Source organism: Labrus mixtus, chromosome 14 (genome assembly GCF_963584025.1).
Source record: "Labrus mixtus chromosome 14, fLabMix1.1, whole genome shotgun sequence".
NCBI classification, from domain to species: domain Eukaryota; kingdom Metazoa; phylum Chordata; class Actinopteri; order Labriformes; family Labridae; genus Labrus; species Labrus mixtus.
The window spans coordinates 13622735-13642167 of NC_083625.1; the positions used below are offsets into that span (position 1 = coordinate 13622735).

General features: G+C 39.0%; 1 protein-coding gene across 1 annotated transcript in view; it reads left to right on the forward strand.

Annotated features, from left to right (window-relative positions):
- Nucleotides 1–19433, forward strand: part of LOC132988064 (rho GTPase-activating protein 26-like) — an 82496-nt gene that overhangs the window by 60075 nt on the left and 2988 nt on the right. The window contains exons 17-23 of the mRNA XM_061055179.1: nucleotides 608–713; nucleotides 2254–2413; nucleotides 4340–4484; nucleotides 4779–4971; nucleotides 15750–15785; nucleotides 15932–16042; nucleotides 16849–16940. Of these exons, the coding sequence (XP_060911162.1) occupies nucleotides 608–713; nucleotides 2254–2413; nucleotides 4340–4484; nucleotides 4779–4971; nucleotides 15750–15785; nucleotides 15932–16042; nucleotides 16849–16940 (843 nt within the window). The remainder of the gene's footprint in view (nucleotides 1–607; nucleotides 714–2253; nucleotides 2414–4339; nucleotides 4485–4778; nucleotides 4972–15749; nucleotides 15786–15931; nucleotides 16043–16848; nucleotides 16941–19433) is intronic.

Below are 19433 nucleotides of genomic sequence, written 5' to 3' on the forward strand. Positions count from 1 at the left end.
GTAATGTGGTGGAAAATAATTTATTTACTTGCCATCCCAACATAGGAGTCTAGTAATGAGTAAGGAAGACTGATTTTACTCTGTTTTGGCTAACTCTTGGTTTCAGCAATATTTGATCGATTGACAATAAATGGCTAGAGATATGTCAGGCTGAAGCAATGTCTTAAATTTTTTTTTCATTAAGGCACAGGGAGCAGGAGAATAAAGACAGCTTGTAACAGTTGTAGAAACTGCCCAGATATCAGCAGAATATTTGGGAAAAAGAAGATGATACTTTCATTTAACCTGAAGTCCTCAAAATGTATTTTTCTTTTATTGTATTTTTTAAATGTCTTCTGCTGGATCTTACAGAGTGTGACTGTCTTCATATCTCTACACAAAGGGCTTACATGTGTCCGTGTGCTGGGAGACAGTTTGAATACAGTCGGAATCATCCTTTAAACAATAAGAATAAACTGTCTCTACTGTCTGGTATTATACACTTTAGTTCACCTGTGTTTGTCTCTGCTCCTCAAAAAAATCAAAATAAAATGTGAACTCCAAGATGAAGTCTTTATGTATTCAACACTCTCTCTCTCTTTCTCTCTTTTTATCTTTCTCTGTTTAGAGTTGGACAACCAAGAGGCCAGAGTGACAGAGATTCACGCTCTGGTGCACCGGCTGCCTGAGAAGAACAGACAGATGTTGGAGCTTCTGATGAAACATCTGTCTAAGTAGGTGGAGACCTACTGTATTCATTAATTGTCATGATGTATCAGACAGTGGGCCCCCTTAAAAACAGTGTAGCATTTACATTTGAACTCTGTCCTGTTCCTGTAATTCTCCTCAGCTTGATTATTGTTGTTGTTCCTCCTTGAGGAGGATTACAGATTCATGTAATCTCTTGACCACTTGCATTATGGCTATGTGCACTGAAAATAGAAACCCATCCAGCAACCACCAGGACAAATCTGTTTCCCGAGCTTATCCCTCGAAGGGGAAGAGGGGTTAATAGTCAGGTAAAGGTCTTTGTGTGGATCCCTGGAAATGTATGAGAGACCTGGTCACAGCTTAGTTAGAGTTATTTTGATGATTCGCAGGACAAAAGCGGTCTTTATGTTTGTGTTAAAACCGATTTAAATTTGGTTTGGAATAGTACAATACTCTAAGTATTTGTTTTAACAGACTTAAATACATTCACTAAGTAAAGGCATTGTCATTGAAGCAATGTTTAATGTTGACGGTTAAAAAACAGAAAGAAAAATGTATTCCAGTTCTACCCCAGGTGTCTCAATGTTTTTTGACCTGCAATTCAGCAAATCAGTACTTACTGGGTAAGTAATGGGATGTTACTCTCCCATTGAGCTGATTGGAAATTAGTGCTCTGCTCAAGGTTATTTCAGCAGATTAGATGATGAGCACTCCAGATGATTAAGTTCAACCAATAAGTTCCAAGACTTCAGTAATGGCCTATTTTCTTCTTAAGTCTATCACCTGCCAAACGCCTCTTCATATTTTTCTCCCAGCACTTTAATTCATTGCCTACCTATTTTAATTGTTCTCATCGTGTAAGTAGGCAAAAGTTAACTGCATAGAAAAACTGGGAATCAAACAGGTTGTCTGGTTTCATAACCATAAGGCTTCTGCAGCCCTTTGGCAAAAAAACAAGGGTTGGCTTACCTGTAATTATTAAGCTAATACTGGCAACCTGCAATGTGTATACCCTCTAAACCCACGACTAAGCCATGTGGCTTTAAAGGGCTTTTGTTGAACAACAGCATCATGACATAAAGTTTGATAAATGGGACATCAGCCATGCTTACACAGCGCCTCAGGTGTGAATGCAGGTAATCTAAGGACATGTACGTCTTAACCTGGGTTTAGTGGATTACACCTGATTTACATGTTAAATGTCTGGATCACAGCTAACACCTGTGTGTGACTTCTGGCCAGATCAGATCAGGTTTGCTGGCACTGGTGCCCTCTGAAAATACAATATCGCAGAGTGTGTTCATTTTTGATGTCCCAATTTGTGGTGCTGTTGAAATGCACTGCATAACATCTGGACAGAGAGGAGATTTGTTCCTAAGCCACTTTCTATTGATACAAATTGGATGACCAAAGAAAAGCAATACAACAGTAGTCTAGTCAGTATAACAAACCTCTCTTAAACTGTTTCTAAAATGTGTAATGCTGCTTTTTAAATGGTCAATGTACAGTTTTAGTAATCACTCCCTCTCTTCTCCTTCTGTCTCCTCCTCTCTCTCTCAACAGTGTGGCCAATCACCACCAGCAGAACCTGATGACCATCGCTAACCTTGGTGTAGTCTTCGGGCCAACTCTGCTCCGCCCGCAGGAGGAAACAGTCGCTGCCATCATGGACATCAAATTTCAGAACATTGTAGTGGAGATCCTTATAGAGCACCATGAGAAAGTGAGAAGCTGAGACATAAATACATACATTTACCTACTGATTTGAAACTTTGCCCTTGTTAAGTATGAATATCGTAACAACATATGAATGTCTGAAAAAATGAAACTTATCAGAAATCATCTCACTTCCCATTAATGAGGCTATTCAAAATATTTATTTATGGGGCTTTTTATGCCTTTATTTTAGAGATGGGACAGTGGAGTCAGAAACCGAGGAGAGAGAGAGTAGAGAACAACTTGTAGGAAAGAAGCCACAGGACAGATTTGAACCCAGGCCGCCCGCTCTCTATGACTTAAGTCTCAGTACAATGCGCACTAACCGCTGGGCTACTGGTGCCCCAACATTTATTTTTTGATAACATCATGATCTTATTTTTCTTTTTGTTAGCAGGTGACCTAAGCTTGATGGTGCCCTGTGAGGTGTCCATAATCAGGGTTTTGGACGGACACACACACACACACACACACACACACACACACAAAAGTGTATATATTCTATATATACTTCAAAGGCACTTTCCGAGACTCAACAAGCTTATTGGCAGACAAAGCTGCTTTCAGATCTCACCATAGCAACCCACAAATCTGATCACAGCTACTACACGTGTGTGCATGCATGCATGTATTGACACACATGCTAGATACATGTGTGTCACACAGGGTTTTCGCCATCTCTGTCCTCCAGGATTCCTTGCAAAGACAAACATAGAAGTTAATATTGGTTGTGTGATAGAACAGATCTGAATGCTTGAAGACATCTCATCACAGCCGCTGTGTCGGATGGAGTGGTCCATTTTTCTCCTATTTTGTTTTGCTGATTTCAGCGTGAAGCTCGAGTGAAGTGCTATTAGTTCTCTTTCCTTGTCTGGTTTAATGAAAGCGTTTCATTCATGTGTAACTAATGTTGAAATGATTTTCTCATGCTTGGTGACATGCTCATGTACTATACTGACCATCTGTAGGTTTCATCCTGCTAATGACCATTCATTCCAGTTATGTGAAAAAATTCTTGTTCATTTTTATGTTAAAAACGTCATTCTGCAGCACTCAAATCTGTTTCCTAAGTGGAGCCTGTGAGTCTGGAGTGTGGAAAAATGCAGAAAATAGGCAATGACAGATGAAGGGATGCTTGGATGATAACAACTAAGATGAGCAAAGAAGCATGAGTTGTGTAAAGAACATCAAGTATGAAAAAAATAGTAATAGATACTGGTGAAGAGTGAAAAAAACACTGCTGTGTTTACTTTTCACATGGGAAAAAATATATAAAATAGACAATGACAGATGAAGGTGTGCTTGGATTCCAGCATTAGTTGTGGAAAAAAACACCAAGTGTGAAAAAGTGAATAGTAATAGATAATGGTGGCGAGGGACAATAGACTTGAATCACACTGTTGTGTTTATTTTTATCACAGCGTGGGATTTTCTGCATCTTTCGTTATTGTGCTTTAAGGAGTGAATCGGATTAATTCAGCGATGTCACTATCAAGGCCACAGATCTGAAATGAAAGGAACAGTGTGCGCTGTGAAGTTTCTGCGTATGTAATCATAATCACAGTTAAAGGAAGTGTTAGACACACAAACAACCTACTTTACTTATGTTTAGCAGAGTGGCAAATAAACAGCAAGGATTCAGAAATAAAAACATTAATGTATATCCAGCAGTAGTTCATCTATCAGACCATATTTCTTTCCAACAATAAGAAAAGAACAAGATAACTTTTAACCAGGCATTAAGGGAGCAACTTGTGTTTTTTTGTCTTTTTATTTTGCAGCATGGTGAATAAATCCTGCACTCACACACACAAGGGCAGCAATAACAACATGTAGACATTTTTGGGGGGAAATTGTTTGTCATTTTGGTTCAGTAAATGTCCACATAGTTTTATTGGTTGCATTTTACCCTACAGTTTGACTTTCTTTGCAGATATTTAAGGACGTGCCAAATTCTGCAAGCGGTCCGACTAATATGCAGCTCAACTTGTCAAGGAGGAGAAGTGCAGAGAGCAAACCCCCGTCCTGCAGCGAGAGGCCTCTCACGCTCTTCCACACACCCACACATTCTCAGAAAGGTGATTTAGACCACCTCATTTTGACAAAAACAAGTATAAAGGCATTGTTTTCTGTATTTTCTTTTACTTTTATGTTTAATTACACATGCTTTGTGTTTTCATTTCCTTGGCTAAGAGATAAAAGTCACAATAACTACCAGTTTCCCTTGTCGGAATGCTCAACATTACGCTTTCAGTGTCCCGCATAATTGTTGTTTCAGAAAAGGAAAAGGCTATGGGTAAAAGAGAGGCAGAAAATGATATAACATTTTCTGAGTGTGTGAGGTTTGTCAAATTTTTTCTTTACTCTTGAAGGTGAAAAGAGAAACAGTGTTGTCGGCACCAGCATCTCTGAGCTGCAGCAGCCCCTTTCCACCTCCACAAACTGTAACAGCAGCAGCAACAGCAGCAACTCGGGCAGCAGCCAAGGTCGGACCCCGAGACACAGCCTGACCAGCAACGACGGAGACACACAGGACACCACACGGCAGATCCGACCAAGCTCACTGTGAGTAGAAGAAACAGAAATGATAAGAACATGAAACTGTGTACCAATAGAATCCTCACACATTCTGGAGGTCTTAATGTCCCGAGAGTTATGAATAAAAGTGAATATTCACTTTTTAATCCCAATTCCTTTTCTTTTCTACTGTTAAAATCTAAAGCTAATTATCAATAGTAAATAAAATGAAGTGTCTTATTGTTGAAGAAAAGACCAAAAACCTTTAGATGCTAGTTACACACAACCTGTTTAAACTCATCCTCATCTCCTAACATGTCTGTATATTTTTTATGGCAGCTCTTGAACACTCCGTTGTTTTTAAATACACAGCTAATCATTCTTTACGGAAACAACATTAAGACGTGTAAGTAGAAAACAAAAGCAAACGTAGATTGAAATAAGTACAGATTAAAGGATTTTTGTGTTTGTGGGTCGAGGGTTTTGACTCTTACTGTATGTAACTATGTAGAGACAGAAGTGTACACAAGTATAATCATTAACTCTTCAATGCACTCACACGCAGGGCTGAAACGATTCCTTCAATCAATCGAGTACCTTGTTTTCTTAAAGGCCTCAATCTCTTCTCAAGGCTTTGTTTTAGTCCGGGCTACTGTAAAGCATTCTGTAGAAAGGCGAGAAACACTTCATGTATGGACTCTGCGTAGGGCTATTTATGTGCTCTCGCTTTACGTCAGCAGAGCAGGAATGTCTCCATGTGCTTCTCTTTCCTCATCTGTCCCCTAAGTCTAACCCCATATTCTGTGGCTTCTAGTTCATTTCAAAGCCTCTATTCTATCATATACACAAATATTTATAATACATTTTAATTTTTTTTTTAATTTATTAGAAATAACTATGGAAAAATTAGCTGGCTGTCATTAAGTCAGTAGTTGGCTGTTTGGCTGACAGCCTGCGCTTGTGGAAGGCCTTGAATATTATTGGTTTATATTTATAACGGAGCAAGGGCGAGAGCTTGTCGGTGGGCGAGCTGCTTTGACTCTTAACGAGAGAGGGAGAGAGCTAGTCTAAGTAGAACAAGTCTTTAAATACAATATATGGGCAATCAGAGTGGGCTGGAACTATCTTCCGCTTTTTCTGTGTTTGTTAGGATTTGTCAGTCTCAATAGGAAATGTTTCTACAGTTATAGTTTGAAATTATACTGTCAATGAAGGAAAGATTATAATCCTTGAGAAGTTATCTGACTTTTCTTGAAGTTGAGTCCCAGTCCTTCATTCGTTGCTCCCCTATGTCCCATTAGCCGGCCCCTCTGTCCTCATGCTTCAGGGCCAAGTAACATGACGTGCTTGCGAGCGCCTTAAAGCTGGTACACATCAGTCTGACAAGAAAGAACAAGCTGCGACGAAAACCCACTGCTGTGTCGTGTTTTGCACGGTTCACACCAAACTGATAGCAGCCTACTGCCAATAAGTTTGTGCATTCTGCACATGCGCGAGAGGCAATAACTTGAGGATACACAAACAGCAGGGTATCTATTTGTCATTTTTCTGATGAACGCCTTTGTAATTGCCTCGACTTGAGAAAATTCCTGAAGATAAGGACAGAGTACTGGCCTTACATGAAAAGAGTCTTCTATATGTGCCCTCTTGACTTGGTATTGGTTTTCCTTCTTCACTTTCGTTTCTCTTCTCGTGCCCCGAGTCACTGACTAAGAAATCAGAGTGATTTCTCTCCTCTACTGGTCGCCACCAATTCAAAATGCACCGAGCAGTTCCGATGCTGCTGATCACACCACACCGACAAGAGCCACCGACTCTTTCTGACAGCCCTGACTAGCCCCGACCCCGGACGGTCGGCTCCGCGTGTATCTACCTTTAGTTCAACAAGCAGGTGAAATCCAGAATTTTTGATTTGGATCGCCCAGTCCTGACTTGTGCAGCGGTGGCATGAAGTTCTTTTATTTACCTTCTTAACAAAGGTAATTATTTAATGTCATTTTCATAACAAAAAAAAAAAAAATTGTTTTGTTGAAGTGAAGTAAAATGTGTTCCCTGCTGTTTTGATTTGATTGCAGTGAGTAGAACGAGCAAGTGTCGGGCATCTCTTCAACATAGTAAATCAGTTACATTAGCCAATGAACTTAAAGTATGATATTAATATAGGCCTAGTAATAAGATGAGATAATCCTCTATAAGTCCCACAATGGAGGAATTATGTATTGGCACAGCGCTCAATTAAAAAATACAGAAACATTTGAGATAAGCGTCCATGAACACTGGACACACACCCCTCAGGGTTATTCACATGTGCTAACACACGTCTGCACATGAAGATCAGCAACATACAGTAAAGCTAAGCCACACACACACACACACACACACACACACACACACACACACACACACACACACACACACACACACACACACACACACAGACATACACACAAGCATAAGCATTTACACTTACATGCAGTGTTTTTATCTGTTTTGTCTGTCATCATGGGATTGCCTGTAGCAACATGTTGTTTCTACATGTCGACATGCACCCTGCAAATCACTTCATCCTCTAACAGATAACTCAAGTAAAGCCCTCAGAGTGACTAAGCGTGTCCACACTGATTCTTTTTTTCTTTCCTCTTTCACTCTGTGCTTTTATTCTTCACTGTCCTTTATTTTTCTTTCATTCCAAACCCATAGGAAATTGACCTCCGCCGTTTGATTTTGAATTCTGTTTTACTACGTCTTATTTAATGTGGCCCTGTGTGCTTGTTAGCTTTAGGGAATTCCCCTCTGTCACTGATGACGTGTACATGTAGCTGTAGTGTGACTGATGGGGTCAATTCAATCAACATATCTGAACATGCAGCACATTTGTACCAATCAGTTTGAGCAGAAAATTCTCTACAAGTCTTGACACAGGTATAAACCGAGGAAATTAAGTCTCGTACTTTGGTCCTTAACGGACTAAAATATGAAGCTGTTCTGTTGAATGTTATCCACCAAAAACATAAAGGAATACTTAAATACTGACTTTTTGCATTGATATGTGCACAACATAGGTGAGCTTTGATAAGTTTATTCTGCTGTAAATACATTAAGTACTCACATTGTCAAATTCAGGACACCAGATTTAAGTAATTAACAAAATAAAAGGCGACTTTTGTTTTATGCATGAGTAAATTCTCTAAACAAGTAACATAATCTTAAATTTAAAAAAAGCTTCATTGAACAGCTGTTTCCTGTTCTATTAGTTGCTTCTGAATTATGTATCTATTAAATGTAATGAAGTGATTGTGCAGACCTCATCACGCTGGGCTTCTTTCATTCAATTAACGTAAAAAAAAAATTCTCATACTGTGAAAAAAGTAATGATCTATTTGAAATGCAGTGTGTGCTATGCTTCAGGAGAGATTCACACAGTGTGAACAAGATGGAGAAAATGGACGCAGTTTTAATGTCAGGCATTCATACAGTAAAAGTGAACAGTTTAAATATATTTGCATTTGCATATTTAAACATTCTTTTGGTATTTTTCTTGAGTCAAGCCCAGGGTGCACCTCAGGGTGTTATGTAGAAGTGATATGTCATGTATAATGGATGCAGGTTATATAAGAAATCAAGAGAAAAAGAGAAAAAAACTAGACCCTGAAAAAGAGCAAAGGGGTGACAGGATGTGTTTTAAATCACAGTACAGAAAGCCATTAAGTGACTGTTGAAGATCATAATCCTAATGTGACTCCTAATGGTACATGAAATGATTTGCTTGCAAGCTTCCGTCTCTATTTTCTGCCTTATTTCAGCTCAGCGTGATGCTTATATTGAAAGCATGGCTGTCAAGTGCTTTAAACATGCACCGCCTTGATGTGCGCTGTAGAGATGCACCTATTGGAGAAATCAGGGCTGATTCCGATACCAATGCTTCATGACGTCTTTTGGTGTAAGATGACTCCCACAATGCAACATTTTCTCTCATGTTTGACAATGAAAACATATCAGTTTGTTTAACAGGCGACTTCATCTGCCCAATTCAAAATCAGAAGATGCCAGCATGAAATTGATTTGGCACAACAAATTAAAATTTGCTACCAACATCGGTGCATACCATATTATTTGCTGATGTCTGTCAACAGGACCGATATCAGCCGATACCGATGTTGAATCAATTATTCAGTGCATCCCTAGTGTATATGATATGTTTAAGTGAAAGGTGGTGAAAAAGATTTCCCTTCACCAGACAGCTTAGTCATTTGCATCTTGCATGTTCAACAATTAAAAAACTCAATGCAATTTGGATGATGGCCTAATTTTATTCCAATGCTTAAAAAAACCAAAATGCACTCTATCAGCTCTGTGCACATAGACCCAAAGCCCAGAATTATTTTTGTTAGTTTCAAAGATAAAGACGGTATCTTCTCAAATCTCACCACGATAACATGCATGCTTCCCTGAGGGGGAGACGAGTGGATTTCAGAGCTCTCTTGCTGTAGTAGTGAGTGAAGTGTGAATCTCAAAGGAGCTGCCAAGGCCAAGATGAATATGAAGAGATTGTCATGATTATGAAAGCGTGTCCTTTAAAAAAAAAAAAACTACAGTCTCACATTGTAGAGAATGTGTGCGTCTTAAGTCAGTTAGATTACAAATAACATGAAATCAGAGAGGCATGAAAACAGTCCGATTTATAGGATGAATATCTGGGACAAATTTATTTTTTTGGGGAAAAAAAATAGATTTAGTGTAGGTTAGAGTATTCCACTGTGTTAGGTATGTTTTACATGTTGGTGATGTTGGTGAACATTTTGTGATGAAAGCTCTTATAGTGGGGTCAGAATGGAGAGACACGTGAAAAAAAACAGACGCAGGAGCACATACTTTGTTCCCATGAAAATGACTTTGATGATGACAGTGGTGATCATTCAATCAGCTTAAAATCAAAAAAGTGATATCCTGCAGGCATGTGCACAGTATCCATGTTGTCCATGTTGACTAATGAATACAGCATAGAAGACAAACAAGGAAATTTGTTGTTACAATTTTTTCCCCATGTAATGAATAATGAATGTCTTTGGAACACACATGACAGTCAGCTTGTTGTAATTTTTCCAGCTCTATGAAATGCAGAATGGTCGATATAAACCTCTTTTAAAAAAATCTGTTTTTAGTTATCTCTTATACAAGTAACACATTCATCACTCTTTCTAGTTGAGCCAAAAATAAAGACTGAATAAAGGACAGAAGTTTTCTGTTTGACCTATGAGTCGAAACATGCGTCACTTGTTGGACTGATGATTGCTAAACCCCTCGGACTACAACTTGAACCTGGTGTATGCAGGGTAAAAGTACAAATGGCAAAATGTCTCCCGTGTGTCCCTTGGGGAAATACAATATATATTTTTTTGTATTCCTTTGGTCTGTTTGGCATTTACGAGGAGGAGAATTTAAGATCATCTGATGGAAAAAGGTTAGAAAGAAAAAAAAGCTAAGGTAATTACTCCCTCTTGCAACAAGTGAGAACACAGTTACCAGTTTACTCATGCCTGCTGCTGCTTTCTACTGATGAGCTGCTTCTTGGTATTTTTTCCTCTTTCATTTTATGCCTGTAGCACAACACAGACAGTACGACTCTCTCACGCTCTCTGATCTTTAGATAGGAAAAAGAGCATCTTCAGTCACTCATGAGGGAATTAACTTAAGGTTTGAAATGGATCTCAAAGCAGCAACCCCTGATAACACTGGATATTTTTAAATCACCAGAGGCATTACGATCAGAGAAAGTTTTATATGGACTTCCTCTGAATAACATTTTCTCCTCTCTGCCACCTCCAGGCGGCCCTGTCTACACTGTTGTTATATAATACCAGTCAGGAGTTCCTGTAACACTTACCACCATCTCAAGGAGGATGATGATGGCAATGATGATGAAAATGGGCGATTATTCTGAGGTTGGGATACTTTTGTTCCAGCAGTAGATTCTAGAAGTCTCTGCTCATGCATCGTGTTGCCCTGGATTTGATTTCAATGTCATTTTGCAGTGTCACAATCTCATTTTCAGCAGCAGAGCTAATCAGGCGGAACAGTGACACTAATTTGGAAGCAAGGTCATCCACATCAATACTTGCACCAAACGTTTTCTTTTCTGTGATGTGTTTAAGTGTATCGGACATTTTAAACAATAGAGATAATAAAACAACAACATATTAAGTGGTTCAGGTTTGAATCCGACCTGCAGCTCCTTTCCTGCATGTCATTCCCGACTCTCTCTCCCCGATGTCCTACTCTATCCACTGTCCTGTCAGATACAGCCTTAAATTTCTAAAGTAAATCATCAAAAAATAAAAAGATGAGTTGGTGCCAGCCTTTTGTGATTCGAGTCAGTGTTTTATAAAGACTAAACTGCAGCCATCCTAACTAGTCCAACCTCTCTTCTGTCCTGTTTCTTCTTTTACCCTCGTTGTTAGAAGAGAGAGAGAGGTAAAGTCAGGCTCAGTGACACCTCGGTGACAAGAGCCACAACCAAAATGTACGATGCTCATTACTGAGGTATTCCTGAGCACTTCTTGCACCTTCGTGTTTTTTTTGTAGTCCAACTTTAATAATTGCAGGACATGCAGATTTATTTAGCTAATGGACTTTTAGGTCACAATAAATTCTTACATTAAGGTTTGAAACCATAAACTTATAGGAAGAATCTGCATTATTTTACACATCAATACAGCAGAAATCAAGTATATATCCAATGTAGCTGTCCCTCTGAGTCATAGCTGTTGACAATGAGTGAGAAGTGCGAGTCCAGCTGGCTGTGTTGTTGTCGGAGCTGTGTTTACATCATTAAAATGGATGGGGCGGTCGGCTCCTCTCGTGTATAAAAGCTGTTTTAGTCAAGGACTAGAGAAATGAAGAGTAACGTACTCACTGCTTATATGGAAGTCACATAGGTGTTTCAAGATAACATAATGGTGCTGTTATTGCAGTGCACAAGTTTTAAGCGTGTAACTTTTACATTTTTTCCAGCAAAGTAAACTCATATTGACACTCATTTAGTTTCACTTCCATTTGAGATTTCATTTATTAATTAATTTGAGATTTCATTATTAATATTTGTGTATAAACACTGTAACTCCTTGAATGATTGACACCCGCACTGTCTGTAGATTTTAGATACATGCTGTCATTGCAGACGGGTTCCTCATGTGTCTGTGAATTGATGGCCTGTCAGGTGGAGGCTTGAGAGTCGAGACCTCACTTTAATTAAATGAGCTGTCAGGTGTGCTGTATAGAATATGTTCACATCAAACAAGTTAGTTCACTTTGAAAGTATAATGTTTAAGCTTTTTTTGAAATATGTTTGAAAATGTGTGGGTTTTTATTTTAAACCCAGTCCAGAGAAAGACACCTGATTCAATTAAAATAACTGAATTATCAGCTGGAAATAATCCCTTTCTGTCTCATCCAAAATATCTGGCAGGGGGGAGGGGTGTAGGAGGAATGGGTGTGGGAGAAAGAAGGTGTAGATAGTACTTAAAGTAATTAGAGCAAGGGAGCAATAAACAGAGACATGCAGTGAGTGACAAATGGAAGGGGAAATGGATGGTTCATACAATCACTCAAACTGACACTTTAACAAAATGTAATAAATGAAAAAGGAACAGAGCTTATCTCAAGTTTCTCCTTAAATTGAAGGTGAAATACTAACCAAATTTCCTAGAAATACAAGAAATGAACTAAGTTAAAAAGTTTGTTGTTTTCTAGAACCCAACAGGTAGTGGGTTTATTTTTTGCGGAAAGTGTTACCACAGTCATTGAGTCACAGAGTTTACCGCTTGTTTAATTATTTGATACTAATCATTTTGATTAGGGTTCTGTCAGTCTATCACTGTCTGTACTGTGTAAGGTCAAACACTCCCGGGTCTCCTGGGTAAAAGACTTGTGTCGAGCTCATTCATCCATCCTGAGCCTCTCACTGCAAGGACTTACGTGTTATTGTGTAGAATGGTACACGATAACACAAATGCACAAAAAGGAGAAACAATGCATAGATTTCTTTGTTTGACTTTATCAAATGAATTGTCGGCCTTACAGTTCACACATTTTACAAAGTCAGTCCATGCAGTTTTCTTTCAAAGCTTCACAAAATGCTGTCAGATCCTGGGACGCCAGTGGTGGTTGGTGCGCGTGCCCCATTTGTGCGGAGGCTGTGGTCCTCAGGAGCGGGTGGCCCGGGTTCCGGTCTGACCCGTGGCTCCTTTGCTGCATGTCATTCCCCACTCTCTCTCTCCTCGGTTTCTGGCTCTGTCTACGGTCCTGTCCCCAAAATAGGGACATAAAAAATAAATCTAAAAAAAAAAAAAAAATGCTGTCAGCTGCCATCATTTGTTGGATATGATGAGCTCCAGATTCCAGTTTCTTTAAAAAAAACAGCTGATTTCAAGGTTAACATCCAACTTTACCCCTTAAATCCATCAGTTTGTCCATATATGTCACTTCACAACATGTGATTCACCTGCAGAGGCAGAGCCAATATTTATCTGCTGGAGTGCTTTGTTGGCATCAGCTCCTTACAACATGTGCAAAAAAGAAGCATTGATCACGTCCTCTTTGTCAAACTGAAAGTATCAGCACTGAGGCTGGTTATTGAACAGGTTTGCTCTCAAATCACAACCGGAACATGATTATGATGGTGCCGCTATGGCAACCACAATCATTAAAAAAGGGAAAGTCTGTAGTAAAAAATAAACATTATTCGATATGAATGAGTTGATGTTTTGTGCACAGTGGTAGGTAAGAGCTAAAAACACTAATGCACTGACTCACAAGTTTGCATTCAAAATAACCAATAGGGAGAAAGAGTGGAAGAAGAAAAAGTCATTTCCTGCCTCTGCTAATGGACAACATCTTGTTTTTTTTAGAAGCTCTATTTTTATATTAACACAATACATAATAATTATGTATAATGTGAAGTCCCAGACTAGATTATGACTCTTATGGAAGTGTGCACAAAGCTAGACATGGCTTGTTGTGTCCTGAAAGGGAGAGATGTGTGTGACTTTAAGTTAAGAAATTAAGCAAATAAAAGTTCAGACATCATTTCAAGAAGTTCAAAAACATCCAAACTTTGACAATTGTCAAATCTGTTGACAGTTTGATCACATTGTGAAAAACAATCGCTTTTGTCTTGAACTGGATCCTTCCATATCTTTCTATAAACCTCTCTTTAAATTCAAGTGGCCATTAGTCTTAATAACAACTTTAACATAATTATTTCAATAAGATTTCAGTGGATATAGAGGAGTGCACTACAGTAGTGCTGTTGAGTGCATTTCAATCTCAATAGCTTTAATCTACTCAAATGTAGGAACCCCACTGAATCTTCCTTTTAAATCCCTGTGGGGATCAAATCTGAATTTTTTTTTTTTTTTTTTTTTTATCCTCCTGGAGACAAGATTTCTTCTAGCATTTTCTCTGGCTACGTCTACGTTTCAATGATGCTTGAACCTTGCTTACATAAACCAGCTTTTATCTATTCCTCAGTTCATTTGAGGCAAAGCAGAGAAATAATGGAGGAGCAGGGGCTGCAGAAAAATCTCCTCTTTGAGTCTGAAACATGACGGCAGTCACGATGCACAACAGCCTGGCTGAGTTTTTGTTAGTGCTGCTGCGTGAATGCAAAGTGGTGGGCGTTGTGTTTCTTCATTACTCTGCTGGCCTTGCTCATGACAGATTTCTACGTGTAATAATCTACGCATGTGTTATTCACTAAAAAAGACTCGTCAAGGGAAATGATCTTGATTCTCTTTACACAACCAGACCTTGCTTATATGTAATTGAATTGACTATAACGTATTCCCTTTGTATAAGCTTTTTATTAAACTCACTTTATTCTTCCTTTCTCCGCCTATCTTTTCAATAGTGCTCATTGTCGATGATTATTCAGCATGATGGCTTCCCTGAGATGGATGCAAGCCTGTGTGACAATTCTGAGAGAAACTGAGAAGCATGTTTATTGATTGTGTATGTGTGTGTGTATATGTTTGTGTTTGTACAGTAGCTGTGTTTCTGGCTAGAGGTAAAGAATAACTCACAGGTTGATAAAGCGATTCAGTTTTGTAATATAGAAGCATTAAATATATTTTTCAGCATCATGTCGACTGCCCTTTTTTAAATGTTATATTACATAACTAAAGAAGATATGCACTTTTCTCTGAGCTAGGAAAGAGTCCTGCTAAGTATGTGTGCTGATACGTACTTGATTAGTTTGACCAAACCTTCATCAATTTTTGTTTCTAAGCATGACAATCTTGTTGATTTGATTTTGCTCTTTGGTGTAAAAACTGTTAAATGCAGCAAATAGCTCCTACGCTCACAGGGTACAATAATACTTTTGGTGCTCAGTGAATCCAAAGTGAAATCAAATGAATCAATTATTTGTTTTGATGTTGTAAAGTTCACAAGAATTCACCAAGAATTCCCCTTCATTCTGGTTTGTTATTTTAATCCGTGTTGGAGCGCTTTCACCCAAAGGGTGTCATTAAGGAGTCCGCTTCTCGTCACAGTCAAATAGGTCTGGGTTTATTTTACCTTTTTCTTTTCCAAAAGATCTTGGGAGGCCATTGTTCCCTGTGTGCCTGTGAACGCTTGTGCAAGTAGACCTCAAGGAGAGGACACGGAGAAAGGAAAACCTCTCTGTTATATAACCTGTCATCAGACATAATGTCGGGATTAACATCGAATTCATTTAGGTAGCTTTCTTTTGTCGTTTTCCATTTTCCAAAAGGAAGATTTTTATATGACTTACTTATCTTGCATTGTTTTTTGTCTTGTCTTTTCAGGCTAAACCCAAAGAGTCGCGGCAGCATACCAGCCAGGTACAATAAGTGCATCTTTGATTTCAAAATATCACACTTAACAAAGCTGAAGATCTCAAGACCTGTATGCATATGTTCATTTGCATTCTTTTGAATTAGTCTCTTACTGCCACATCTCACATTTTTTGTGTGTTTGTGACCATTAGTGCAACGTCGCCGAGCCCCACCTCACCTCGATCCCCCTCCTGGCCGATGTTCTCAGCCCCGTCAAGCCCACAGCCGACCTCCTCTGCCTCCAGTGATTCCTCCCCTGTCAGGTCTGTCCTCATTGTTTGTGTAATAATTTAACAAGCCACCACGGCTCTAACTGTGAAATATAAGAAGACGGTCATTGTGGTAATCCTGGGACACTCTCAGACACACACAGTGCATGTTGTATGATTTGTAACTGTAAAAAGAGGAGAAAAAACAAAAGTGTATATATATTACATTCAAGAGGTCTCACTTCTGGAGGTTTGGTGTGATTCTTATCTGGGAAGGTTAAAGTCAGGATGGATTTCTCATATAAAATGTCAAAAACTGCATTATTTTAATCAGTTGTTAGTGGTCATTGAGTGTGCTGACAGTTCTGTTTTCACATCATTCGCTAAACCTTTGGAGTGATTTTGCAGATGGAGTTAGCGTTTGGCTAACTTGTTAGCCTTTCAGTAAAGTGAAAAAGGATTTTGTCCCCACAGAAAAACCTGAGGTAGCTCTTCATTTGAAATAATACGAATTTGATATTTGTGACACCGTTCAATGTGGTTTCTCACAGCTACGCTTAAAGTGACCCACCATGAGGCTGTCCTCCCCTTTGTTTAACGCAGCTAGAGGCTAAATTACATTTGGTCCCATCTACAGAGCTACAATCTAGAGTTGATTATCCTGAAAATTCAAATTCAGGTTATTCTGATCCATATTACAATTCTTTAATGACTTGATTCTGCCTCTGGTTAGTGTCACTAACTAAAGGTCAGGCCCGTATACGTTTCTATATCAATCTTAGTTTGAACCTGAAGCTGTCTGTTTCCTCCAGAATCGACCTCAACCTTCCGTCTCCCTCTCTTTCTCTTTTTGTCTCCAGTATTGTGGGCAGGAAGGCTCGAGCGCTGTATGCCTGCAAGGCAGAGCATGACTCTGAGCTGTCCTTCATCGCTGGGACCATCTTTGACAACGGTGAGTCAGGCTCTGCACTCGCCAGCAGAGCGGAAATAAAAGGAAAGAAAGGCTGTTTGAGGTTGGATAGAAACAAATGTTTCCTGTCGAAGAGAAAATTCAGCCTATGGAGATTAAAACACACTTAGCCTTGGTGTTGATTTAATTTGTCAAATTGAAAATCTAAAGAATTCTTAAAGTAGATCTTTGGCCAAGCACTATCACAGAAATCACAATTTCTCTGGCGTGCCTCCTTTTTTTTTCATTGTATTTGAAAAGGTTCTCCATCATGTTTCGTTAAATTTCTTCTTTGTCAAGTGGTCGTCGTTTAAAAGAGAAACATGCACTGCAGGTGCATTAATAAGCTTTAGTTCTTACCTTGAATTAAATTCTTAGGCGCCTGAGTCCGTATGCTGATGCATCATTCTGTTAGTGAAGTTTATTTGAATCCAGCACCAGATTTCTAAAAAGAGGCTTATGATGTGCATTTACTGTTATCACACTCTTCTCAAGAGAACATCAGAGGCTGGAAGCAGAAGTAGTGAAGAACAATTCTTGCGTTGCTTTTGAATGCAGCTGAGTTATAACCGTTATTTGCGTTGTTTGAGCTAAGAATTAGCAATGTATGAGAGTAACCACACCCACAGACTCAACCAATGTTTTGGAAAATATTAAAGATATTCCTTTTTTTTCTATTTCGATCCTTTCCCACCTTCCCCCATGCAGAACAATCATGATGAAAACATTTGGCCCTCTTCAGCCTAATTTCAACCTCTCAAACCTCAAGCTGCCAAAACTATGAATCACTTTGTCTCCACTTAGTTTTCTTTGGCTCTGATCTCCTAATGAAGACCAGATTTGCAAAAATGTTAATGTTTATAAAGTATTTGTGCTGCTCTCATGGCTGTCAGGCAGAATAACAGTTGAACCGAATGGTTTTCATGGCACGACTGTGTAAATCCCTGCAGGGAAAAGGGACACAAATGGTCTGTCGAACCCCCAGAACATAAATAGAGTTAGCTGTGTTAAGACTATTGCTGCTTATGTAAAGCAGAGCAGTGTCATCGGAGCCATTTGGGTCAAAATGTGACCTTGTGGACATGTAATCTCTAAAGAGGTATGTCAGCTAGCCAGTCTGCTGACAGCCAGAACGGGATGAAGCATCCCAGCTGTCCCTGTGGAGCTCATAATGCGTCTTTAGTGGTCATCAGGATACAATAACAATATATAGATGTATCACCCTAGCCGTGCTATAGAAGATTACCATGGTGTTTAATTCATTGTGTTGCACAAACTGAATTTAAAGAAGGCAGAACCATGAAAATCAAAGACACATAATAACCCTTTGCAATGTCTTGCATCCAGTTCCCATTTGAGTTTTATGTCTTTGATGTGACTGTGGAGGAGTTAGATTTACCGTGAGGACAAAATTAACTGAACACACGATTCACATCTGCTGCAATGTTCTCTTTAACTTCCTGTCTTTTAAGCCGTATCCAGGCAAGGCAAGACGAGGCAAATGCGCTTACATACAGTAGCACATTTCAGCAACAAGGCAATTCAAAGTGCTTCACACAAGACATCCAACGCATCAGGGCAAAGGGAGGGGGAGGGGGAGGGCAGTTCAAAGTTGATGTAATAAACAAAATCGAAGAGAAGATCAACTAAAACCAGTAAAAACAGAAGCTGAGGTTCAGGTGAACATGCTTCCTCATTATTGTAATATTATTGTTCCTGCATTTTAAGCACAACAATATTGGTCAAGAGAGAGAGAGAGAGAGAAGGGACGATGTTCACGTCCCAAATTCATGCTGTAGACTGAGTCACAACAGAAATGTGTGTGAACTGGGTCATAAGATCCATTAAATGTTTTATGTATGAAGCAATACCCAAACTGAAATATAAAACAGATGTAGAATTTTACACACCTAAGAGTCACAATGAGTGAAACATTTGACTGTTACAAGAAAGCAGGATGATGTTTCTGGTCGCTCGTGGAGGACAAAATCAGCCAAGAGGTAAGACGTACAGGGGGCGCCAGAATCAACACAAACTGAAAGTCCTAACAGAAGCTTTAATAATTCACATTTTGACCAGTTACATTTTACTAGTTTCTATTCTCAACTTACTTTGTCATTCCTTCCAAATTTGTATTTGTTTTTATCGAAAAAAATAAATAGTGAACATTAATTGACATCTATTGCTTAATAATTATAAAACCAAAGCTGCCTTAATATTTTCTGAGCATTTACAAGTATGAGTGGTATGCAAGAGGTTGTTTTGCAGTTTGACCTCTCTACAGAGTTGGACTGTGCTTTCAGCTTGTTGTTTTGGCCTCACTTCCTTACATCAGTACCTGTGATGAACCAGCTGGAAGCCACATGGTCAACATGAAGACCTCAGCCCTGCTTCAGACAGATTTGACACGCTGTTAAAACTAGCAGAACATTAAGCAATTTAAGAGCCAAATCTTCCCCTTAAAAGTTGGAGACCGAAATAAAAAGAGGTGGAAGA